The sequence below is a fragment of the Phytophthora sojae genome, assembly GCF_000149755.1.
Source record: "Phytophthora sojae unplaced genomic scaffold PHYSOscaffold_2, whole genome shotgun sequence".
NCBI classification, from domain to species: Eukaryota; Oomycota; class Peronosporomycetes; order Peronosporales; family Peronosporaceae; genus Phytophthora; species Phytophthora sojae.
This window is the reverse complement of record NW_009258116.1, coordinates 8,606,456-8,631,587: the sequence shown is the minus strand read 5'-3', so window position 1 is coordinate 8,631,587 and position 25,132 is coordinate 8,606,456. Positions and strand designations below refer to the sequence as shown.

Sequence of the window (25,132 nt, the reverse complement as noted above, 5' to 3'; positions counted from 1 at the left end):
GACCTCACGAAGCCTTTCGAGACAACGAATTGACCTGCCAATTGTGTATATGTATTTCAGTGAATAGCCCTGCCCCAGAGTCTAATGATGAGACCAAGTAACCAGCGACTTGTCCACCGAATCGACCGTGTGTGTTATTCACAACCACATGTATGTACATGTACATGTCCACAACGGATGCTGGGGGTGTTCGCTGGGTTGCCAGATTGCACGGTTCAGCATGACAGCCCCGTGAATTTCACGAACACTTGTTTTTAAACGGATAGGATATTGATTTCTGAGGATAGGATTGTCATCTCGTGCTCCGATGCAGCAGAAAGCTGGACATGCGGCACTCGGGGTCTTCGCATTCCTTCACCGTGAGTCGAATTGTTCCGAAGACGCGGGACTCCTGCCCCGTGACGGCCACGGAGAACGTGAAGGCGTCCACTCCGCGGAACCCAGTATCTGGAACATACTTGACCACCCGATCGCCCACTACACGCAGCAGCTTCATCGCCTTGTCCCCTTCGAGCCCCACATAGAAGTACGAGTCCATCTTGATAGCAGCGAGGCACGCAGCGTCACACACCAATGACGGAAGCCGCAGTTGCCGCTCGCTGGGGTCGCGCAGCACTTGCACGCCTCCGTATTCCTCGTAACTCAGCAGGAATTCTTTCAGCTCCCGCTCTCGATTGTTTGTGGGGAGATCAATGTAGTTGTTCGGCGAGTACCGTCGGAGGTAGGCGTCGGCCTCCATGGAATCCAATATGCCATTGCCGTCGATGTCAAGGTGGTCACGCTCGGTCTCATCCAGCGACACATACAGCGTCCCGTGCCTCGGGAGGGCGTGCACTTGCGCCTGGAAGTCCATGTAGTAGGACACGGTTTCTCCCGCTTGGTTGGTGATGTCGATCACCCAGTCTGAGATGCCTCCTGCTGTAGCGTTCGACCTCGGCAACGGCAGGTTGCTCCCGTTAACCGCCTTATCCTCGATGGCAAGAATCCAAGCGCCTTCGCTGGGCATCGCACCAAACGCGTACCGGAAAGGCTCCTCAGGCGACCACGTCTTGCCTCCTGGATGGTACGCGGTGCGTACTGGGGTGCCGCCGGCGTACTGCGACAGCACGTAGTTCTGCTCTGCAAACACTTCGACTTCAGCGAGCGATATGACCCCGCGCGACTTCTCTGCTACGATTCGCACGTACTGCGCCTTGGTACCGAGAGGAGGGACGACCGAAATGACGCTGTGGTTCGCTTGCCTCGATTCTACGCGGTACAGGAAAATGGCACGCGCGTACGCGTCCGCGAAGCTCTCGACGTCCATCACGGCGGGGCCGTCGAAGAGCATGACCCAGAACGGGAACGTGACCTCAAGGACACTGGGGTCATCGTTCGCCAACCAGATACGAACTGTTCCGATGGTGGAGAGGTCGACAAGGCGCAGCTCCCACCACGCAGACTCGTTCGCTTCATTCGCAGGGAGCGTCCGCGCTACCGTTTGCGTGGACACCACTACGTTGCGTATCTTACCGTCGATGGCGTTCATGGGTCCGCACGTGCCGCTTATCGAGCTCTGCAGCGCCGTCGCGCCTCCATCCAGCGCCAAGTTCTTGACGCCATCGAAGTCTCGGAAGCTGTAGTCCCACCCAACGCCGCTCGTCGGGTTACGCGGCTCTGAAGCGACCTGCGCGCGGTTGGTCAGCACGTCCGGGACGTCAGGAATGCCAAAGGCGTCGCGCGTTGCGCAGCAGCCATCGAAGATGGTGCTCTCGCGGTAGCCGTGGAAGATGCGAGCTCGTAGGTCTTGCGCCCTGGGGTGATATAACCCGCGGAGCTCCACGCGCAACTCACGCACGAGTTGGAACTTTGATATGAGCCCTGCCGTCCTGGTACGGATTAATTCGGCGTCGTCCAGGTCTGCCGGTACGAGGCCCAAGTCCGCGTCCAGCACGGGAGCCTTAGCGAGCCGCGTGATCCGCCCTCCGTTCAACTTGATGGCGACGTCGGAATTGTACGAGAACTCGTCGATCATGGCGTCGTCCCCTCTAACTGTGAAGAGGAACACAGACTGCGTCGCTGTGCTACGAGTTGCATCGTACGTGGCTGCTCGCGTTGAGTTCTGGATCAAGAGAGACGGCACTCCGCCCGCCGTGTCCACCTTCACAGGTGTCGACCACTCCACGACCACATCGACGCTCTCTCCAGCCACGTACTTGCCAGGGCGTTTGTTAGTGTACACGTGCGCTACGTGAGGACGGTCCGTATTGAGACGCAGCGCGTGCGCGTAGCTCAGACTTCGGTACAAGTCCGTCGCCGCGTCACGACTGGTCTGGTCGATCGAAGGAATGCCGCGGAAACACCCGAGCAAGTAGGGCGCGCCCATTGTCACGTGGTATCGATAGGTGCCGTCGTCTCCTACTCGTCCATTGCAGGCGTCGAGATCAGTGGGTGCTTGGCCGTTCTCGGCGTACGGCCCATAGAGAGGGAACCCATCGAACGCAAAGCCCACCAAAGGCGAGGGTTGACCGACCGTATCGCCAAGCTCCTGGAGCAGACAGTCTGGAGACGCGTAGTATCTGTAGTCGCCACCGGCATCCACGAGTCCGTTGCATTTGTCCAGCAACACGTAGGCTGGGTTCTTGCTGTTGAGCACACTGCCTCCGTAGATGGCGGAGGTGGCGGAGTAGAACGGCACACCGTTCACCATTACGCCAATTGGCGTATCGACTGGGAGCGACGTCGTCGTGGGACTCACCACCGGGTTTCGCGGGAACTGGAAGACATAGTCCTGCTCGAAGACGCTGTAGCGGTTGTACGCATTCGGGAAGGGCCCAAAGCTGCTGCTAGCGGGAGGGACGCCCGTACTCCGGACGATCACAGTGGTTGACGTGTACACTACGGACATTCCCTCGGGGTTGAGCCACGCTTCGGCGTGAAGTGGGGCAGGGTTCTCGTCGATAACGAAGCTGTCGAACTTGATCAAGTCGGACAGGGACAAACCCTCCACGGCCGAGATATCTGCTGGGTAGCGGAAGACAGAGAGCGCGGATAATGCAGATGTCGCGTCAATTCCCTTTAGGCAAGGCATGAACGGCGAGGACGAGGTCTCCGGCGGCAGCAGGTGGTAAGCATACTGTCCATTCTGCCGGAAGCGTCCGTTGCATTCGTCCAAGTCACTTGGTAGCTCCCCGTTCTCATCGTAGTAGCTGTAGATAGGGAACCCATCCAGTGCATACCCGACGACCACGGATGGAGGTCGAGTGGTAGATCCTGGAGCTGGTTGACGTGGCTCGTTTGCTGCTGCAAGGTAGCACGTAGGGAGGTCGACGTAGAAGTAGTAGCCATCAGGGTCGATTGCTCCACCGCAGTCGTCTGTGGCTTGTACGCTGTTGTTGCTGTGCTTGAACAGTATCCCGTTGAGGAAGATCCCGCTGAACGCGTCAGGTACGTGCGATAGATTCAATGGTTGACTCTGCAGTGTCGGGAACCGCTGGAGCTCGATGAAGTACTTTTGTTCCTTGACGCGATCACGCAGCGTGGTTGAGTGGTCCGGGATTCCGTTGCTGTAGATGTTGATCGCCACTCGTTGCTGAGAGATACTGAACTCGTTCACGAGTGGTGGGATCAACGTTAACTCCTCTTTCGCGATACCCGTAGTCGGTTCGACTTGGGGGACGTAGATAACGTCGTCACTCGTCGTGTCGAAGCGAACCTCTGCCCAGTCGTTCACCTCCGGGAGGTCCAATACAGCGTCCGTCATGGGAACAGTCGAAGAGCGCTTGATGCTACCACCAATGTCTCCCAACTGTAACGCGTTCGCTGAGCTCGAGCAAATGACGAGTTTATCCCACTTCTTCAACACTGAGGTGATTCGTTCAGCCAGTGGACACGGCTTGTATTCCAGTCGGTCGACGTGATCTCCAGTCTGAGCCTGGTACTCGAACAACAGAACGGCAGTGCCAGATCCAGACACGTAGACAGCTTTCTTCCCAGAATCGTCCGTAGCGGGATTGCCCGTGACAAGCAGCAGCGTAGGCTTTGGGCCCGCTACAGTCACGGGGGCTGAGAACGTCACAGAGATGGTGATCGTGTCTCCTGCAGTGTAAACTCCATCGGTCATTGGTGACCCCACACTTAAAACGCGTGGAGGTTCCAGTGTATCGATGTGGATGTCCCGGTTGTTGCTCAAACTCCCAGTGGCCCCTGGAACTGGCAACCTCAGCGACGCAAAGCGGTATTGCCTTAATTCATTCGCCGCTGCAGTCAATTGCAGTCGAGGAGACGACATTGAGAGCGCGTCGACACCAGCGTATTCCAACGGCAACGCCATGTCACCCTCCCGAGCTGTGTACGTGAATTTCAGCACACTAGTTCCAGACCCGCCAGTGTACGTAGCGAACGGCTCGGCTGTACTGGAGAGTAGAGCATTCACGGGGGTATTGGACGCCACCGCGAGTCTCAATCTAGGAGCAGCCCCGTTTGGAACGAGTACAGCTTCTGAAAAGGTGACGAGGACGTCGATGAGCTGTCCGGCGCCGTAGACGCCGTTCGTAAGTCCAGACGAAACAGACGTAACCCGTGGCGACGCCGCGTCAATTCTCAGAGCAGACGAAAACCCGAGACTGCCCTTTGATCCGGGCAATGGGAGCGTGTTTGAAGCTTGGAGCGTTGGCACTGCAGTCGACTGGAGGATTAAACACTGAAGGCTAGTTGCCGCTGCGTAATCCAGTCGCGCGGAGTGATCTCCGGGCCCCACAATGTACGTAAAACTCAACTGAGTCGTGGTAGACCCACCGATGTAGGACGCTTTTCGGAGCTCGACGTCCCCCACAAAAAGTGTCAGGGCACAGGAGGCTGCAGCCGCAGCGCTGACAAAAACGGGAAAAGAGAAGCGCACGTGCAGCTGGATCTTGTCGGAGAGGCCGTAGGTCCCGTCGCGAGTCTCAGCGTGAACGTCTACAACTGATGGGGGAGTTGACGTCACTCCAATGGCAGAAGAAGCCGACAAACTTCCATCTTGACCGGGAATTGGCAGTGCCAGGTTGACTGCGGTTGTAGGGGTAGTGGACAGCGCGAAGATGGTGCCGGTTAAAGCATTTTGACCGGCATATTCCAGTCGCGATGACGAATCTCCGTTCGCTATGAGAAGAGTGAACGCAATAGTACTCGTTTTGTCGCCGGAAACGTACGTAGCCGCCCGTGAGCCTCCATCGAAATGAAGCGATAGAGAGGGCAGAGGCCCCACCTGAGGGCTGCCGAGTACAACCTTCCGAGAGAACTCCACAGCGAAATGTAGCGTATCCCCGACACCATAAGTACCATCACTATCCTTGCAGTAGACCCGCTTCACAGTCGGTGGAGTTGAAGTGATCTGGATCTGATACTTGGCCGATAAACTGCCAGGTTTGGATGGCGCTGCGAGGCGTAAAGGCACGTATATCCCCTCACTATCTGAGATCACACCACCATTAAGTTCCAGCGCCGTACGAGACGCAGCCTCAAGTACCGAGTAACTATCCCCTGTCGCCACAATATACTCGAATTGCAGCCGCGATGTCCCAGTTCCTTCGACGTACGTCGCGTACGTGGCTGTGTTTGCATTTAGCTTGAGGCGAGGGGGTCCTTGTACGACGGTAGAACCGCTGAACAACACTGAAATGACGATTCGTTGGCCCACAGAATACTCGCCACTCGGAACATCCGCCTCAAGGGATTTTACGCGAAAACCATCCGTTCGGACGAAGATTTTCCGGTTGTTCCCCACAAGACTCAGCACAGCATCAGCTCGCACTGCAACTCCAGGCACCGGCAGCTCGAGATTTGCTGGTAAAATCGGTTTGGATGATTGACAGATTATTTGCGCGGGGTTCTGCAGAAATTCCATTCCAGCGAGAAGCGGTCGGAGGATTAGCGAGTGCTCGTCCAGAATATCCAACGGAGCGTTGCGGGAGTTGTCGCCTTCCTTCGGGAAGTACGAGAACCGAAGGATGTTCGTCCCCGAGCCATCAGAATACACAGCCGTACGCGCGTACTCCGAAGGAACATTCAATACAAGCTCAGGGGTCCCAATCACCACCACCTTTCGAGAAAATACGAGTAATACGTCGATCTGTTCGCCAATATCGTAGGTTCCGTCCACAGCAGGCGAGCGAATGTCCACAACGGCAGGAACTGTCGAGTCTATCACGATGTTTTTGGTGGCAGACAGCGATCCCACTAACCCAGGGGCCGGTAATGCTGTCACTGCAGTAGTACCTGGGTTCGTGGACGCTCGCATAATTTCCGAGTACCCGGCCAGCTGTAACGACATGACAAAGTACGCCTGGTCGTCTCCAACACGGTCGTCTAGCACGTCCAACCGGGCGCTAGTGTCTCCGATTTGAATATAGTACTTGAACGTGAGCTTGGCGGTGCCGTTGCCGGATGCGAGTGGAGCTCGAGTGGGCGAATCTCCACCCGTCTCTAGCAGTAGAACAGGGAATCCAAACACGACGACAGGTAACGAAAACATGACGTCGACTAGAACCGAGTCGCCCGGGTAGTACGTCCCATCAGGCGTGGAAGAAGTCACGCTGGTGACGCTCGGTTGCGTTGGTTTGATCGCGATTGTGGCGCCCCCACTCAATGAATTGGCCGACTTTGGAGGTGGTAGAGTGAGTATAGCGTCTGTCACTGGGCGTGTAGCGTTCCGCTTGATCGCCCAAGTGCTGCCATTGAGGGCGAGTGATGCTGTATTCATATAGTCGAGGCCTTCGCAGTAATCTTGCGGGCCTGAAACGTACTCAAACACCAAAATTTCCGAGCCAGAGCCTCCTGCATAGGTAGCAACGCCCTGCGAGCTCGTCAATAAATGGAGCTCATCCGTACGCAGCGAGAGCGTGGGGGGACTTGCAGCGTCGCCTTCGATAACCGCCACAGGGTGTGAGAAAGTGACCAAAAACTCCAGAAGTTGCCCGACACCGTACTCTCCCGACGGGGTTTTGGACGTCACACTCAACACAGTCGGCGGCGTCGTGTCGATCACCAGTTTGTTGTTGTAGCTCAAGCTTCGCAGGTTCGCAGCGTCCGGGAACAACGTAAAGTCTGGATCCTGCCCGTATACGTCGCGGATCACGGCCCCATTGAGCTTTAACGCGTCATTCCCTAGGATTTCCAGCTGTGGAGAAGACTCCCCCGGCTGAACTATGTACGTGAAGGACAATATCGTGGTGGTGAACCCGCTCTTGTCGATACACGCAGCATATCCCAGAGGGTTCGATTGCGTCGCCAGCATAAGTATTGGGGCTCCTGCTATGCTCTCGCCGTACGTCGTTGAATTCGTTCCAGGCGTTCTCGGTACTGCTAAATAGTGACGAAACCGGAGCTTGATAGAATACCCGTCGTACTCCGTCCACACAATTCCAGCACGACGCGTGCCGTCCGAAGCAGTGGAGCACAGCAACGACGAGTCGATGGCATCGCGCTTCGGGTTGTGGTTTAAGTTGCTCTGGTTTGCCGCAGGAGTCCACCCGGTGTACACGTCAGCGCCGATCGGAAGTGCAGCGAGCTTCACGACGTAAGCAGCGGATGAGTCGCTGCCCTCCAGGTCTAGCCACGACGAATAAACGTTATCTCCACACGTCACAAACTGTTGCTTAACGGTGTTGGGGTTCACGTCATCGACCGTCGTGTTCGCCTCCGCAGCGCTGATGGTTTGAGGGATACTCCCCGTCACCGAAGCCTCCCAGTCCAGGTCGAGCACTTGACCGGTGATCACTTCCGAGACGTTGCTGGTTACAGTGTCGCGGTACCACGAGATGAGCAAAGCCATGTCTTCAATGCCCCTGCGTCGAACAGCGAACTGAGGACTGTATGCAGATAAAAAGCTATAAGCTGGGCGAGTGGACGGGAGCGCGTCCAGGTACGTCCACGTGGAATAATCCCTCGTCTGGATGTTGCGTCTAGCGATCACAATTTCATACGCACCCGCGTCATTCATCTCGGACCAAGACACGTACATCCTCCCTCGATAAACCACCGACACCGGGTCATCCGCGTCCTTGAGCGGGTCCTTATTAAGCCCCGTGTCAGGCTGGTTACCGTCGTGGAAAATCCACAACGGAGCATCGTTGTCATCGTTTCGAACTGCCACTCGGATCTGACCGACTAAGGAGCTGCTGCCTGCCGGGAGGGACTTCTCTCGCCAGATCATAACCAGCTCGAGGTTGTACACGACCAGCACCGGGTCACTCGCAGCCATGGCCAAGTTCTTGTTGGCCCCCATGTTGGGAATCAAAGTCCACGGAAGCGTCGACGTGAGGCCTTCGTACACTGCGCAGTAGATCAAGCCCCCTTCATCCCACGCAGCGTACAGAGCGTCCTTCCACACCGTCATGGCAACCTTCTCGATGAACGTGTTCGGCACGCGGTTGATAGCAGAAACGGACGTCGTAGTCACCACATCCAGCGTAGCGCTGGAGAATACTCGTAGATACAAGCAGCTCTTAGTTGGATTGTGCATGTCGTCGCGCTCCGTCCACATCATGAAGATTTTGTTCTGGAACTCCAGCTCGACGGGGTATCGCGCGTGCCAATCCTGATTCCGGTTTAGTCCGGAAAGCAGCACCACCGGCTTGGAGAACGTCACTTGGATCTCGATGAGCTCTCCAGCTCCGTACACTCCGTCCTCGCGGGGCGACGCTAGCTTCACCGTCGCAGGGACCGAGTACGCGTCAATTTTAATCACCGAGTTGACACTCGCGATCGTTAGTCTCGGGAGCGTCAGCGTCGCTCGAACGGACATCGTGGACGTCACGCAGTAAATACTGGCGCCGTTGAGGACATTGACGTTCGGGAAGGCGAGGTTGGCGCTGAAGTCGTTCTCCTGGATGTGGTACAGGAACGCGACCTGGTTGGGCTGCGGCTGGTTCACGAACTTGGCGAACCGGTTGGGGATCGACTCCCCACTTGGACGCAAGGAACCCGTCGCTAACTCCACAGTGGGGGAACCAACCACCGATACAGGACGGGAGAACACGAGGTGGAAGAGGATCTCACCTGGCGCCACGGTACTCGGACTCGCGACCGATGGAAAGCCAACGCCGTACGTGTCTGGGGCTGAGTCCGACACGATAGCGGTGATAGCCGCTGGAGTTCCATCAACCTTCAGCGTCTTCGTCTGAGCCGGATTCTGCGGGGCTGTGGATAGTGGCAAGGCGACACTCGCTGCAATCGAGGGCGTTACAGACTGACGCAGGATAGACGCAGTGCCCCCCGCGAGCGAAATGCTGCTGCTTACGACGGTGAGGGCCGTCGCCGACTCCCCCGCTCCGACAGTATAGTGGAATACGACCTTGCTATCCATACTCCTCGATGTGAGCGCCTCTTGTGCGGCTGACGATGGCTGGAGGGGGTCACACATGTCCGACACTGTCAACTCGATAGCGAGAGGCACGTCCACCACCTTGGTCGAGTCGAAGACGACCTCGAACCGATTGCCATTCTTCCTCGTGGTCTTGGTGACGGATACAACGCCAATGCGGGCGATGGCGTTGAACGCCAAGAGCTGCGACTTCAGTGACGTATCTGCAGCACTATCAGCGTCGTCATAGTCAATACACCCGGACATTTCACCGTTGTAAGTGATCGCGAACTGTCCAGACGTAATCGGTACGGCAGCGTCCACCCCAATGTCCAGAAGCTGACGATACCCTGCGTATGTGAACGTTGCTGTCCCCCCAGAGTTTAGAGCCAACGATGGAGATCCTGATACGGTAACATCAGTCGAAAAGGTCACGATGACGTCCACGATATCTCCGGGGCCATAGCCAACGCCCCCCACTGGGGAATCTGCTCGACTGGAGGACACCTGAACAACACTTGGCGTTGTGGTGTCGATAACCAACGCGTTGTTCCCCGCTAGACTCGCACCACTAGCCAATGGCGGAAGTGTGATATCCGCGTCAACGCCAGACCCAGAGCACGCAGCGCATCGGATCTTCGAGACTGGCGCTGTGAACGTCCGCACCGCTGTGGTGGACGCATAGTTCAAGTCGGTCGACGTGTCCCCCGCCTGCACTTCGTAGTAAAACGTCAGCACTTTGGTGCCGCTGCCAGACGTGTAGAAGGCTTCTCCGTTGGAATCCAGCTCCAAAATGGGTTCTCCCTCGACTGTCACTCTCTCCGAGAACTCGACCAGGATTATCACCACATCTCCAGCTGTGTACGTATCGGCCAGTGTGGATGAATACACTCGAGAGGCGACGGGTATTTGATCCGATCTGACAACAGACATGGACGCAGTTCCGTCTTGAGATAGCAGCGCCACGGGAGGGGGTGGGAGAGTCAAGGTCGCAGCTAATGTCGGAGTCATGGACGACCGGAGGATTGTCCCCGCTAATGACGTCGTGCTCTTATACGTAAGAGACTTAGCTTCGTCGCTGGACTGGACGAGGTAACGGAACGAAATGGCTTCAGAGGCTGCTCGAGTGACGCGGAAGTCCGCGTTTGACTTGACAGAGAGACCGGAACAAGCGGCAGCAGCTCCGTTGGCGTCTTTGCAAGTAAACGCCGCACAGCCTGCGTCCGTGAAGGCAAGGAGGGGCTTCTTCGCGTCGACTGGAGCTGAGAAACTGACGTAGTATTTGGCTCCATTCGCGTATGCTGACGGGTCTTTCACAACTTGCACTGGGATCACGCGGTCGCTCTCCAGATTCGTTAGCGTTGTCTGCATCGAGTTCGTGTGGCCTGAAGCGCGGATATTCCAGGGGATGCAGCCGCTCTTGACGTCGCCAAGCTGAATCTTGATCTCGCCGCTTAATATCTGAGAGGAAGCGGTGATTTCGATCGTCTGGATGCTTCCAGCTACTGCCGGACAACTTGACGAGTCTGCGGAGACCAAGTCTAACATGTCCCCACTGTTGCGGAACTCGACTGCATAGCGATAGCCGTTGCGCAGCTTCCGTCTTGACACCGACTTGATCCCGATCGTGTAGATCACATCAATCGCCTCCAACTTGGAGATCATCTCCTGTACGGCGTCGTCATCGTTCGGCAGTAGTTGGATGCAGTCAGTCGTGGAGACCGCCCCCACGCCGACACCGGTACTGAAGTCACCGTACGACAAACGGATACCCCCACTGAGCACCGAGCTAGCCATGTTGATCCCCACGTCAAACTCCTGCAACGCGCTTCGTGTCGTGTACGAGGCGTCTCGCACTGTGCTCCCCGTGTCAATACTAAGTTTTGGGGTTCCAGTTGGAACGACTACGGGAAAGGAGAAGCGTACGACGGCATCCACAACGCCGGCGGCTGTCCGAATGTCCGAGTTTTGGTTCGGTTGAACGAGGCCGAGGTTGCACGGGAGTCGGGCAGTGGCGGCATTGCAAGTGAACTTCTTGCATTTGGAATCGGGCGCGGTTTTGACCTGGAGAGGCAGCAACCCCATGGACGGGAATGTGAACGTGATGGTGTAGCGATATCCGTCGTGGAAAGCAGCCGAATCCTTCGTGACTGCAACTTGGAGAGCTAATCCAGCAATGGACTGGAGAGCAGACTGCATGGAGTTTGTACCAGTTGCGGGGGCATTCCAGCTGATGCACGGCGTTTCCATCGTGTCACCGTAGATGAGTTTGTACTCGCCTTGCGTGATGCTTGCGGCGTTGAACACATCGATGGTCTGTACGGTATTCACAGACGTAATTGAAGAGTAGATATCCCCCGCCAGCGATACACTTTCCACGACAGGTTTCGACGTTTCAACTTGAATCGAGTGGCCAAATTCTAGGGATCCTGGCGTGTTCATTTCCGGAAGTAGCAAGTTCGCTGCTGTTGTCGAGGTGGTCGACTTGCGGAGGATGCAACCTTGGTTTATCGGCTGCCACTCTCTGACCGAATCAGGCAACACGCTGCTTCTCACGTGGGTCTTGCCGTTCGAATACACTTCCTGCCAGAATGCGAAGGCGGTGTCTTGGGATTGTCTTAGCACGAGAATGGGCCGAGAAGCAGAATGCGTTACATCATCGTTTATCGCCGACAACTTGTTACTGCTGTCCAAGAACTTCCAGGAAGCGGTTGTTCCAGTTGAAAGCTTCGCGACGCGGATTTGAGTCGCCGTGTTGCTGCTGTCCATTTCATCCCACGTCGCGAATAACGTCTCCGTCGTCCCAAGCAACTGGACGGCAAGTTTCACGTTTTGCGCCGCCAGGGTGGAGTCAACGTTCAATCCATTTCCACTGTCCAGTCGACTCCACTGCGGCGTCGTCAAGTCTCCATTGAATAACTTCACAAAAATCACCCACCCGGTAGTAGCAGTGGCCTCCTGCCAGGCGACGACAACGTTAGAGCCTCCAACACACTGGATGGACGGTAACTTGGCTACTTTTTGGGTGTCGACGTTGAGTCCCGTCGCCCCATTACCATCGATGAATGTCCACGTTGGAAGAGCGTCTGTACCGGTTTGACCGGCGACTCGAATCTGTGTTGTACCGGTTGTTGTGGCTGTTTCCGACCAAGCAGCATACAGAACTCTTGTAGAGCTGCCCTTGGAAGCGCAGGAGCACAAACGCACGTTCTGAGCGGATTGAGCGGCGGCGTAATTTAACCCTCGTGCGTTCTGATTCCCATCAACAAATGTCCACGTGGGTGTTGCATCGACTCCGTTAAACACCGCGACTCGAATCTGAGCGACGGCTGCAGCACTCTCATGCCATGCCGCGTACAGCTTCGAGCTGTGGACAACTGCATGGGGTCCTGCTGCGCTGGCTGTGGATACTTTATTGATCCCCGAGCTACCAGCAGGCTGAGCATCGACGAAGCTCCATTGGGCGGGGGAGTTCTGGGTGGACTGGGAGGCCAGTACAGCTACACGGATCTGCGTCGGCTTGTTAGTCGCAGCGGTGGCTTCGACCCAAAACAGATACAGCTTGGAGGAAAAGACCACCAACTCGGGGGCGCTTGCGTCCATATTCGATGCAAAATTGACGATAGAAGATGCCCCTCCGCCGTCCTCAAAGCTCGAAAGCGGAGGAAATTGCGTCACGTCCAAGGACTTCACGCGAATTTGTCGGGTATTCGTGGTCGAAGACATTTCAGCCCAGGTTGACACCAATCGATTCTTAAATTCGATGGCGCTCGGAGGCCCCGCGTTCTGTGCTGAGTCTTTGTTGAACCCGTTGCCCCCTAAGCACTTTAACGCTGTTCTGCCGAAATACGAGAGTTTGCTGGCAGACTGCCCAGCTGCTACTGTGTACGAGAAGTACACTGCGTAGTCTTCCACCGCAACGTAGGACGCGGGGACGCCACTGCCTGTCCCGACGTTCAGCATCAATGTTGGTACTCCCGCATCAACTGACAGAGCAGGAACACTGACCGGGAAGTTGAAAGTCACAGAAAGCACAATGGTATCTCCAACCGTGATGACTTGGTCTTGAGCTCGTGTCGATACGTCCACCGCGACAGGAGGGGAGGTCTGTACAAATAGCGCGTCTTTTGTCTTGAGTTTGCTCACCACAGGACGAGGTAATAGCGTCGATGACAACGCAGAGCTAGCTACGCCCTTGATGACAGCGCCGTTGGATTTGAGCGAGTATCGATCAGGGTACACCACCTGACCGGAAGTGTCGGACTGCTGGACAATGTAAGTGAAGACAAGCGTCTTGGTTCCACTTCCAGACTGGTAGACTGCGCGGTTGCCTGTAGTGGTGATGAGCGTCGGTATTCCCCCAGTGACGTCCACATTCACGCTGGCAGAGTACATCACTAAGAGGTCGATCGATTCTCCGACTCCATACGTCCCCTCTTCGTGCGAAGTTGACACGTCTTGCACTGCCTCGCACCCTTGGTTGATAGAGATCCCCTTGGATGAAAGCCCAGCTACTGGTAAATCCAGCACTGCCGGCAGCATGGGGGACGCAGATTTCCTTCGAATCCACCCCAGCACTGACCCGTACGATGCTCGCAGGGATTTCGGGTTGGCGTAGTCAAACACTGCAACTTGGTCGTCCTCGAGGCAATCGAACCTGAATTTTAGCGAAGTTGAGCCACTTCCTTCGGAATAAACTGCAACTCCCTCCACTGAAGCGCTGGCGACATTTGTCAGCACTGAAGCTATGGGCGAGACAACAACAGGCAGACTGAAGACCACTTCAAAGTATAGATCGTCGCCGGCCCTGTACACTCCGTCTCGAGTGATCGTATTCACCTGGAGAACTTGAGGAGCGTCCGTGTTGATAACTATCGATGAAGCTTTACCGAGACTGCCAGTAGCTCCAGGCGCACTAAGCGTTAGGTCAGCATTCGTAAATGAGGTCGTGGAAAGTCGCTTGATCGATCCTGTGCCCACCTGCAGAGCCGACGTTGAGACGTAATCCAGGCGAGCTGACACATCTCCGATTTGAACCACGTACGTGAAGACGAGCACCTTTGTCCTGCTCCCACTCGTGTACCTAGCAGGTCGATATCCAGGCGTGAAGATCGGGATATTCGCCCTGTTCACCAGATTCCCGGGGTCGACCACTGTACCAGTGTACTTTTCCACCATCGTCACTTCATCACCCGACACCGAGTCCACAGTCAAGATCTGGCCACCAATTTTAAACTGCAATCCCTTGCTTGGCGCTGTCGAGAGACCCAGTTTGAACGACGGGAAGACGACTGTGTAGTTGGATGTAAGGGTTGGTGCTTCCAGGAGATACTGTCCGGGGAATAGATCCACACTTCCGGTACTCAGTAGCAGTACCGGGGTCCCTGTCACCTCCACGGGCGTGTCAAACGTGACGATGATTGGGATCGAATCTCCTGCAGTGTACGTCCCGCCCTTCGCTGTTGTAGTTACACTTAAAATCTTCGGATTCGACGTATCGATCACCATATTTTTGTTGACGGACAAGCTCCCAGTCTCTCCGTTGGCGGGGAGGGTCAACACGGCGTTCGTAGTCGGTGTCGTCGACTGTCTTTTGATCGATCCACCGTTGAGCTGCAACGCGGTAGTGCCGGTGTACGTGAGATCGGGGGTTGTATCCATCGACTGCACGATGTACTTGAACTCGGCAATTTTTCCAGCCGGCATCACGACTTGATTAAACGGAATAATACGATCCACTGCTCCAGTCTCCAGCACAACTGTCGGCAATCCAGTGACCACAATCGGCTGCGAGAAATGGACATGCACTAAAATTTCTTCGCCAATACCAAACGTCCCGTCTTCATGTGGTGAAGTCACGGTCTTCACGTACGGAGGAGTCACGTCAATCTGCAGCGCGCTGTTATTCGACAAACTCGTACCAATCCCTCGCTCCCAGTCGCCGCCAAAACCTGGCGGAGGCAAAATTGTATTTGTCTGGGTATTTGTACCATCATCGTTGACAATCCGTACACCACCGAACGTCCGAAGCGACAGCGCTAATGAGTCACTGTTGGCGTAGTCCAGTCGCGTCGTGTTGTCCCCAGTCTGCACCGTGTACTCAAATTTAAGCGTGCCGGGGGCAGTCTGCGATACAAAATTCGCCTTACGATCGGGTACGAGCACGCCCTTGCGGATCTCCCAGGCCGTGGGCGTCACGAGGGGCGAGTACATGAAGTGTTCGAGCACGACGCCGTCGCCCGCCGCATTGGTGGCGTCCCCCGTCAACTCCACTAGATCTCCGTCCGTTCCTGCAATATTCATCGAGTCGAATGTAATGGTGATATTGTTGCCGAAGAACGTGCACGCGCGGTCCTCGTCGATGCTGTACTTGACGCTCACTTTGTCGATGCGGTTCATTCTTCGCAAATAGGCGGCGAACACTTTGGCCGTGGCATCCCACGGGATGTTGCCCACATTTTGGGTCCCGAAGCCCACGGAGAATTTCCCTTTTGTTGCCATGCAGCGCAGTCGCTGGATCTCCTTGACATGGCACGAGGTCGAGTGGCACCCCGTCCTCAGCACGAGGTAAGGGGTCCCGGGGCCCGAAAGCTTGACGGGGCTCGTGAACTGCACGAAGATGTTGATCACCTCCCCGACGCCGAACTTGCCGTCTGCGTGGTCGGAGTACACTCGAGCGACCTTCGCGGGGCCCTTGGGCACGATCTGGATGGGCTCGTGGGGCACTTGGATGCTCATGAGCAGCTCCCCGCCGTCCGGGATGTACAGGTTGGCGTCCAGCCGAATGGCTATGGAGGTGTCGGCTTTGACCACGGCGTCGGCATCGGCAGCTTGGGGGGTCGCTTCAATTGCGTGCACTGGGGAGGAGAAGAGCAGCAGTAGCGGGAGCAGGCAGAGGTGCAGATACAGCAGCAGAGCCCCCATCATGTGTCGCTTCAAGATCAAGGGATCCGCTGAAATGTAGCCATTTTGAGCACTGGATTTCAGTATGGTATACATTGTATGGTAAATGTATGTGTAGAGCTGGTGTACGTGTTGAAGTGGTCAGCCAATTATAGCATTATCAGTGAGCTGCTTACGATGGAGGCTCGAGCGAAGGTGAAGGTGCGGGGCACGGCTGGGTGCGAGTTGCTGCGGCACTTTGAGTCGGTGGACCCTCGAGCGGCGGAAGGGCTGCGTCGGGAGAAGCCGAGCGATGTGCCTCCCGACCTGGACGTGCTGCTGGAAGAGGAGACGCGCCGCTCCATCACGGACGCGTACCAGCGGCTGCTGTTCGAGGTCAAGGTGCTGCACCGCAAGGGCAACTTCAAGAGCTCGCAGGGAGACGTCATCGTGCAGCGCGTGCGAGACATTGCAAGCGGTGGGAAGACGGTGCTCGACCTCTCCGGGTTCCTCATCTTCGACGAGTTCGTGGAGCTCTTGGTGCCGTACCTGCGCTCCAAGACGTGCAGGTTGGTGGCGCTTAACCTGTCGCGCACGTCGCTGGGCGTTCAAGCAGCTATCGACATTGCAAAGGCGACGAATAGCACGCTGCAAACGCTGCAGTTCTCGGACTCCCCCATCCCAGTTGAGAGCATTCGAGCTCAGGCTGCAGATAAAGGGAGCGTGGATCTCTCCGGACATGGCTTTAATCACCTGGACGCCGCAGCGATCGGCGTTCTCATTGAGCGAGAGCACAAGAAAATCCACAAAGTGGATTTGTCGGGGAATTCACTGACCGGGCCGAAAGCGAATGTTTTCCATGGCACCACGACCATATTTGAGTATCTGAAGAGCTGTCGGCAGCTTACGGAGCTCAAGTAAGACGGATCTTATGAATTCGCTTGCGCTGGTATTGTGCTTACTGATAGATGTGTCTTATATTTTGTGCAGTTTTGGCGCTGCAAACCTGCGATCGGACGGGTTAGTGGCGTTTGCCAACGTAATTCATGACTTTCCGCTGCTGGAAAAGCTCGATCTCAGTCGGAACCGATTGGTGCACAACAGCACGGACGAAAAGCGTCTCTCTGGATTGGAATCACTGTGTAACGCGCTGTGGCGAGTAAAAACACTCCGTGAACTCAGGTTTGCTCGGTGGCTCTACAGTACACATTGATTACGATATATTCAACTCATCTTTCTCTTGTTTAGCTTGGCGGGCAACTATTTGGACTACCTGTGCTCCGTGCACATTGCAGAAATGCTAAAGGTGAACTGCACGATTGTGTCATTGACACTTGCGCATAACCCGCTGGGAGATGCTGGAGCTGTGGACATGTCGACTGCTCTCAGGAAGAACGCAACTCTGTTGACACTCGAGTACGTCTTGGAAATATGTTTTGCTGGTTTCCATGTTTTTATCTTATCGATCTTAATCTGTGCAGTCTGACAGAGTGTCAGATCAGCTGCGAAGGTATGAGCGAGATTGCAACGGTGCTGAGGAAATTCAACAGCACCCTTCGAACGCTCAAGTACGTTCAACCCCGTCACAAATGATGAAAAAAATATCCCTAACTCTTGACTGCATTGTATTCCTCCCAGTATCACCGATAACCCAGACATTCGATCGCTTGGATACCGAAGTCTCGTGAAAAGTTTGGCGCTGAACCACAAAATCACGGAAGTTATCTTAAACCCAGCCTCGAAGTATGAAAAATACGTGAACAGGGCCAAGGAGCTCCTAGCGGTTAATGCACTACTCAACGCGGTGCAGAAGGTGCGATATACGTTGCCAGTACTCGAAAAAAGTAGAACGCAAAAACTCACGATCTCGCTTCCTGCTACAGGACGCTAAGCGGTTTGCCGGTTTCCCAGCGCTCACCGAGCCACAGCGAACAAACTTTGTGAACAAGCTCGAGAGGTTTAGCGAGAGCGAGCTTCGCCAACTTCATGAAGAAAGTATCGTGGAAAACGCTACAAAATTCTCCGACGAAAAGGAAGCGACTGGGTTGTCAACTTTGCGCCACTACGCGGTGATGGAGCAATACGCTCCGCTAAAGCGACTGCTGTGGTGTTTCGAGGTGGGCAGTCGCCACAAAGACCTTGTTGAGCGCTCGAACAACAAGAAAGCCGCCGCTGACGGCAGTGATGAAGACGATGGGGATGTATGGGATTACCCACTCATTTAGGAGGGAATGGTATGCGTGCAACGGACAATTAACCAACAAGAAACGGCCTAATATTAAATGTAGTTTTCAACCGCCGCATCACTTTTATTCTTCTTCTTCGCGGCTATGGCAACAGGTAGGAAGCACACAGTGCCCTTTGCATTGACAACTTGCCCTTAAAGCTCACCACGACTCTTCTCCTGTGCAGGTTTGAAGGCTGGGCCTGTCACCCGTTTGTGCCATGTTTGTGGACGCCAGTACGGTTTGTCTTCGTTCGAGATACATCTAAAGCAGTGCAAGAAACTCTGGGTCCAGACGGTATGAGCTTCTAGAGAAGAAGTACATGTAATGTGTACGACTTCTCACTAGGGTGTCGTTCATTTTCAGGAAGAGCTCAAACCGAAGAATGAGCGCCGTCCGATCCCGAAGACCCCGCCTGGAATCGGTGAAGGCGGTGGTGGGATGACTCGTCAAGAGATCGAGGCTCTCAACCAAGCCGCTCAAGAAGCTTACAACGTCCATGGCATGGAGACGTGCGAGTTTTGTGGGAGGACGTTTGCTGAAGGCCGACTTGCGATCCACAACAAGAGCTGCACAGCTGACAGCGTCGCCAAGAAGGTCGCCGACGGAGCTGCACCTCGAAACAAGAAAGGTGAGTGCCGCATAACTCCGTGGAATACTTGAACCTGTCGCTCTTACAACATTGTCGTGAGCAGAACCTGAGGTGGACTATGGACGCGCGAAGCCTTCACGACCGCGCCTTGACAACTCCTCTTCACAGTCCAATCTTCAAGGCGAGAGCGGCGGTGGGGACTCAGGAAGTCCACCTAGGACAGCCTCCGGGACTGGTTCACGACCTCTAGCGGGAAGCATTGCCAGCAATCGCAAGAAGATTCCGGGGCAAGAGGCAGCTCGACAACGAATTCAATCTCCACTGGAGCAACGCGTCGACGCTGAGACTCTCAAGCAGGAGCTTCAAGGGAAAGAGAGCATGGTCAGCATCATTCAAGCCAAACTGGACCAGTGGGAAGCCACGACGATGGCCACTTTGCAGGAGATCCGAGATCTTAAGGAGGTATTCGCGCAGATTAACACCTCATAACAAGCAGAAACTCATTCTACAGTCCGTACTTACAACACTTCGGCGCCTGATTTTGCGAGCGGCGACTCCCACACCTTCATGCGCTTGTCGTAGGACACGGTAACCAGCATTGGTGAGCCGGAAGAGGATACCGTGGTGGCCGGACAGACCAGGTCTCGGACTAGCGCCTCGTGAGCATCAAGTGTCTCGGCAACTCGCTCCGACGCGACGGACCACACAAAGATGGCGCCACTGTCTTCGTTGTTGGAGATGACGTACTTCTCTGACGGGTGCCAGGCAGCACGCGGCTGGCTGTACGGGCCAGCCTTGTGTCCGTAAAAATTCCTCAGCGCCACGTTCCGTTTAATCTATGCCACAAGTTATTGGAGCGCGTTAGTTCATCGCAGGGAATTAAACTTCAAACACCAGCAGCTTACAGAAAAGATGAAGTTTCGGTTGGAGTCCGTGGCCGCCAGCAGGTATTTACCACTCGGAGACAGACTCAGGTCCATGATCGTGTACGAAACGTGCTCGATGCCGTCCGGGTTCATGTTGACTCTGCAGTAGCAAAACAATAACAACGATCAACATGGTTAATCCACACCAGCCCTTGCCACCTCACTCTCCCCCTCAACTTCGTACCTCTCCTTCTCGAACGTGGAGCAGTCGACATAATGGACGTAGCAGTCGTCTCGGACCGCGATCACCAACAACTCACGATCCCTCTCCTCCTGACTCGACTCTGGGGCGAACACAATTGCCTCGACCGTCCCGTTGAAGTAGAAGGACTTGATCTTCTCACACTGCACGTTCGCTCCGTCCTCCAGCTGCGAGCACTGGTAGATATTGAGCGACTTGTCGCTCGACCCCGTGGCGAAGAGCAGCCCCGACGCGCTCCACGCCACCTTGAAGGCTCCTTGCCTCGTGTGGTCGCTGAACTCGCAGAGAGTGTCCACTCGCCACTCGTCCCCGTCCTCCACGAGCCTGTACAGCGCGTGCTTCGCGTCCATGCCCGCCCCCACAAAGCAGTCGGCGTAGTCCCTCCTTGGGTTAAAGGCCAGCTCCAGCACGGGCGCGCTGGTGGCCACAGCGCAGAGCTTCCTGCCCGTCTTCCAGTCGTGCACGCAGATGCACTTGTCCGCGCCTCCGCTGATGACGATCTCGGGCCTCGTGGCGTGCGCGCTGACGCTCAGCAAGTTGCCGAACGCGTGCACGTTGTCTAGAGCCGCTAGCGGGCGGATTGCCAGCTCTGGGCCGGGCAGCAGCAGCTCGTCGGGCACTTGGAGCAGACTTATAGGGTCGGCGGTCGCGGTCGCGGGGCTTTGCTCCTGCTTCTCGAGCAGCAGGCGGTTGGCTTCGGCCAGCAGCTCGTTCTCGTCCGTCAAGTCTTGGATCTGCTTGGTGGTGGACGCATCGAGGTGATCGTAGCGCTCCTGCAGCGCGCGCAGCGCCTCCCTCAAGCGGGCGTTCTCGGCTTCGACATCCATATTGATACGAATCTTGGGGGCGAACTAAAAACTAACGTACTCGCCCGAATATAAGTCCCTTCCCGAATAGAAGCCCGTCATAAGAAATACCGGTAAAAATTCGCACTTTTTAATCTTTATCCCGGTGAAAATCCTACCCGTAGACTGCCCAAATCCTACCGGTATTATGGAGCTAGATAGATTTATATAAGAGTTTGTATGGGAAAATCATATGGTGTGCATGGATAGTTCATCCTAGTGTTGCCGTCAGGTGCGCGCTGAGGCAGTTCCTGGTCGCTCCAGCGCCGCTAATGCTGAAGAATGCGCCTCGTTCGACGTCAGAGCAGCTTTCACAGTAGTACGAAGCCTTCTTGTTGCAAACTTTGCACAAACGTTGGGCCCTCTTACCTTCGGACCGCGCTCGAGCATACTGGGGTAAGTCAATTAGAGCTTTGATTTTGTGAGAAAGCTCGTTGTTGTACTCCACACCACTTCCTCCGCTTCGTCGAGTTCTGTTTGTCGGGTGGCTGTTGAATATCAGTTGGTACGCTAGCTGCGAAACGAAGTCGTGGAAATTACCCGGATCCTCGTCGCGCATATCGTAGCGGTAGGCTAGAAAGGCATCAACTACAATCATACCAAGCAGTGTACTGAAGAATCGGTGAGTCCAATTGCGCGTAAGCCATTGTCGCTCGAGCGCAAGGCTGCCTTGACGGTAGTGGTCGTCAACGTCGATTGTTGAGAACTTCGAGAAGAACAATGCCATCATCTGAGGGCGCTTGACCCGCTTTTCGTAGCGAAGAGTCTCAACAATCCCTTCTCGTTCTATTAGGCGATGTCGTGGGCGTACGGAGTCGCTTCCAGGCAAAGTTGTGCCGCGGTTAGAAATGATTGTCTTGGGCTTTCGATCAGCCCAACACATTGCGTACATTTCCTTTCCCAGATCGGTTTTACTGGTAAGGTTTTAAACAGGTCTTATGCAGGTCTGGTCCTGTTTTGGTCCTACGGCATCTAAACGAGACCGAACAGAAAATCAGTATGATTTCGCTAGCGGTCCCGTTTGGATGGCGAGACCCAAATGATATCACTACGAAACAAGCCATTTTTAGACCCCCTTCACCCTGATATAAAATATCGTGATAGATTATAGAGGGCAGCCACTATTGAAGTAGAGCTGGAGATTATAATATGAAACCCAAATGTCTGAATTTGCGAGCGAGTGTCTTGCTGGTGTCGATCCCTGGACCGTCGACGCTGCTCGGACTGTACGCTATTGCTAGACTTTCTTAATGAGCTTTAACTAACTGGGTTGCTCAGACGTCCTCGTGCCTGAATCTACTGCTATCTTCGTCCATGTAGTCTTGTATGCATGTACCGCTGATCCTTGGTACTTGGTACTTGAAGTACTTGCTTGTACTTTGCCTCTGCAGGAAGCTAGATAGTGATCCAGTGATCGACATCCAGCAGGGCGCTAGCTCGCAGCTCGCCCTCCACATCCCACGTACGCAAAATGAACTTCTCGATTGTCCCTAAGACCGCAATTTAAGGAAAACTACAATTGGTCTAGCCTTAGTACATACTTAAGTATAGCGGTAGCTGGTGGGCCGAAGATCGGCGTGGACTTCTTCTCATATGCTTTGGTTGCTGTTGGCTCGCTGACGTTCGGCCTGATTAGACTGAATGATATCCTGTGAAGCTTGCTGGTCCGAGAGTTGGTACCGTTTGGACGCTTTGCTTGCGTTGGGTGCGCTGGTTGGGCCCATGGTGATTGCGTTGCGACCTCGTGAGTCGCCTGTATGACAGTGTTGGTACTATTGGTGCTGACGGATCCACCGAGTGTGTACTCTATCGTTTGGCTGAGTTATTAACTCGCGGGGGCAGGGGTGTTCATCAAGTCGGACGGCCCGGGCAGCTAGAGTACAAGCCGGATTAGCATGACTGACAGTTAACCTGACAGCAGGGTTGAAGTTTTTGTCCAGTATGGTTTTTCATTTGCAATATCCCCTTTAATACAAAATGCATTTCTTTTCCGTTTGAATATTTAATTGTAGAGTTTTTCTAAAACCTTGTTTTCTGTAGGGTCTTGTTTAGGTCCCATTTGGAGGCTGATTTTATTTCGGTCCTGTTTTGGTCCTACGGACCAAAAAAGACCAGACCTGCATAAGACCTGTTTAAAAATCTTCCGTTTTACTCGTCAGCATAGTGAACGAACCACGGCTGGGTGTGAAATCGAACCAGTTGTTCAAATGTTTTTTAGGATATTCCACAGTTGCGGTTTTTACCATCCCCATAAAATACAGTCCCAACCCTTTTTCCAACTGAACCAGCGTTTTGACCGATGCAAACGCGCTGTCTGCAACTACAGTTCGTCCTGTACTACCTCGGTATGGCTCAGCCAACCGCAGTACCACAGCGGTACCTTCACCATACTCCCGTGCATATTGTTTTTCACGTTGGCGTGCAGCACCTTCAACCAATTCCAGTCCGAGCAATACCCCACTTTCTCCATCAGCAATCGACTTCAGCTCTGTTCCCTTGCCTTCAGGTTTTCGGGCAATTTTAATTTGTGAGGCAGCCCGTCGTGAGAGTATTTGGCTTCTCGCCCTTTCCAAGCGCTCATGCACTCGTCCACACAAAGTATGTTGCCGGGGGATACCACCCGGCCACGGCGTGAATTGAAGCCATCAATAAAAGGACGGGTTGGATTCCATGGGTCATTACCATTGGACCCACTTGAAAATGCCATACAAGACAGTATTTCTTCGAAGCAGTGGCGGGTCATGCCAAATCGCTGTCCGAAATTGGCCGGTGTGTCAATGAATTTTTCCCTGCCACCAGTGTCCCAATAGGTCTTGAGTGGGCCCAAGCGGGGCTCTAACGCCATGGCACGACGAAGACAAATCCAAGCAAACCAATCGCCCTCCTTGATGGTGCGATGCTGCTGTCGAGACAAGTTAGCATTCGTGCATGCTATGGTGTCTTTTATTGTTTGCATCGGATACATCATATAGAAGTAGTCTGCAAATGTACCTTCAGAAAGAACACCCAGCGAGAATTGGGTACTGCGAGGTCGAACATGAGAGCCTTGATCAAATAGTACCGAGGCGCACGGCTTCCACTCGCGAGAGTTGACGAGAACTGCGTCATCTTCTTCATTTTCCTCTGAGACACTGTCTTCCCCCATGTCTTCTTCACTCTCGGAGGATGACGACGAGTCGAGGTCCCCGCCATACGCCAGTTGGGAAGAACTCAGCAGCTCAGTGAACGTAGAGAAGCCGGCATCAGCACTGGCGGGGGGTTGGTTTTCAGTCGGTACGCTTGTATTCGAGCTTAGATCAAGCTCGATAGCTCTTCCGGCTACTGTTTCAACGACACCATTCGCCCAGAGCACGTCGTACTTGCGCTGGCGAGATCCCGTGCGAACAACTTGGATGACGCCGACCTTTCCCCACAGACGCTTCGTTTTACGGCGAACCCGGCCTCCTGCACGAAATCCGGTCATGTTGGAGTGCGAGTTTCTCTATGAAAACTAAGTTAGGGCACCTTGGGCGCTTTGGCAAGCTCTGTGCCAAATTTGGAGCTCTCAATCGCTCAGAATCTAATTTTAAAGTCATCCTACCGATAGGATTTGAAACCTACGGGTAGACGAAATGGGGGGTAAAGATTAAACTGTCGTTTGTCGATGGCTGAGGGTCGATGTCACAAACCGGTAAATCCACCGGTACACTACCGGTTTTGAAGAGAGTAAGGAGGGCTCCACAACCAGCAAGGTTCAACCATATCCAGCCAATCAAGCGGCCGAATTTGGCACTATTTTTTGGAAAGGGCCAAAACGATACATTTTGCGCTATGCAATTAAGCGGAAGTCGAGTTACTGTCCCTGCATTCAAGAATCTGCCGCAGGGGCGGTAAGTGCTGCAATCATAACAGTGCTTGTTCGTTTGTTCTGGAGCAAAACCATGATGAATCTAAAATGCTGTTGTATGAAATTCAATGCTTCGTATATATATTTAAGCGTGTTGAAGCAGTATCGCTTGACACGGCTGTGGTAGGTGTGTCAGTAGTAGGCTGTAACCTAGGATACGCTACGGTACGTGCAAAACTAACAACATGCGCGTAGGTTTGTTGTGGTATCTTTTTAGAATAATTGGAGGGCAAGTTGACGAGTACATCGTGG

General features: G+C 54.5%; 3 protein-coding genes across 3 annotated transcripts; 1 reads left to right on the top strand and 2 right to left on the bottom strand.

Annotated features, from left to right (window-relative positions):
• Positions 1-292: 292 nt before the first annotated feature.
• PHYSODRAFT_481849 (hypothetical protein) lies at positions 293-16,246 on the bottom strand (the record flags this gene model as incomplete). Its single annotated transcript, XM_009522471.1, has 2 exons — positions 293-11,905; positions 11,948-16,246. 2 exons carry the CDS (start codon positions 16,244-16,246, stop codon positions 293-295), a joined length of 15,912 nt encoding a protein of 5,303 aa, XP_009520766.1.
• A 156-nt stretch (positions 16,247-16,402) lies between these two features.
• Positions 16,403-19,092, top strand: PHYSODRAFT_480543 (hypothetical protein; the record flags this gene model as incomplete). The annotated part of the gene is given in 8 exon segments (XM_009522470.1): positions 16,403-17,121; positions 17,195-17,386; positions 17,686-17,772; positions 17,843-18,017; positions 18,088-18,308; positions 18,322-18,405; positions 18,591-18,726; positions 18,796-19,092. The coding sequence occupies 8 exon segments, from the start codon at positions 16,403-16,405 to the stop codon at positions 19,090-19,092; spliced, it is 1,911 nt and encodes a 636-aa protein (XP_009520765.1).
• A 447-nt stretch (positions 19,093-19,539) lies between these two features.
• PHYSODRAFT_326486 (hypothetical protein) lies at positions 19,540-24,457 on the bottom strand (the record flags this gene model as incomplete). Its single annotated transcript, XM_009522469.1, has 4 exons — positions 19,540-19,857; positions 19,927-20,047; positions 20,132-21,000; positions 24,056-24,457. 4 exons carry the CDS (start codon positions 24,455-24,457, stop codon positions 19,540-19,542), a joined length of 1,710 nt encoding a protein of 569 aa, XP_009520764.1.
• Positions 24,458-25,132: the final 675 nt, after the last annotated feature.